Genomic DNA, 649 nt, shown 5'->3' with positions numbered 1-649 from the left:
TGACGCGTCATCGTGTGCGCAATCACGTCGTCCTATGGCCCGGAGATTCGATCGCGCAACATATGCGGTAAGCCGTTCTTCTAACACTAATGCTTTTCTGTGCTATACATCGATTGTATTCAAGGACAAGGAAATATATATATCACGAAGCTCCACAGGTTGCAGTGCATCTCGCGTGGAATAAGCTTAGGATCTATGACAACCTGTCAAATGACACACAAAAGTTGGGTTTTACGTGCCAACTGGAAACGCAAGCCTATCGGAACAGTTGTTCAGACTTGGTCTGATCGACAGTAAGTTGTATCTCGAGTCAAGTCTAGCCTGAACTGATATTAATATTTTTTTACATTATACGATAGTGAAACTCAACATAATACATACGAGGTTACAAGACCTCTCCTATATCCACTGCACGGAGGGTTGTCTTTTCTCATTGGACCCGCTCCAAAGAGCATTATACTGTGACAGCTACTGTAATCTTGTGTATTTAACCATAACGCATTTTGATACGATTGAGTCATCTACAATCCGATACAATTGTATGAGATACACATTACACTTGATGTAATTGGAATATGTATTAGCAACAGAAGTTCAGTATTTATAAAGATTACAGAATTCCAAAGGGGAGGTGCAGCGGGGCTGCCGC

The 649-nt window shown here is 41.6% G+C and overlaps 1 protein-coding gene across 1 annotated transcript; it reads left to right on the top strand.

The window, feature by feature from the left end:
• Window positions 1-210: 210 nt before the first annotated feature.
• On the top strand, window positions 211-465 carry PHALS_08977 (uncharacterized protein; the record flags this gene model as incomplete). Its single annotated transcript, XM_024724422.1, has 2 exons — window positions 211-293; window positions 360-465. 2 exons carry the CDS (start codon window positions 211-213, stop codon window positions 463-465), a joined length of 189 nt encoding a protein of 62 aa, XP_024575301.1.
• Between the last annotated feature and the right edge of the window lie 184 nt (window positions 466-649).

This window comes from Plasmopara halstedii (genome assembly GCF_900000015.1).
Source record: "Plasmopara halstedii genome assembly, contig: Scaffold_323, whole genome shotgun sequence".
In the NCBI taxonomy this organism is placed as follows: domain Eukaryota; phylum Oomycota; class Peronosporomycetes; order Peronosporales; family Peronosporaceae; genus Plasmopara; species Plasmopara halstedii.
Note: the sequence above shows the minus strand (reverse complement) of the source record. Positions and strands in the feature narration are given on the sequence as shown.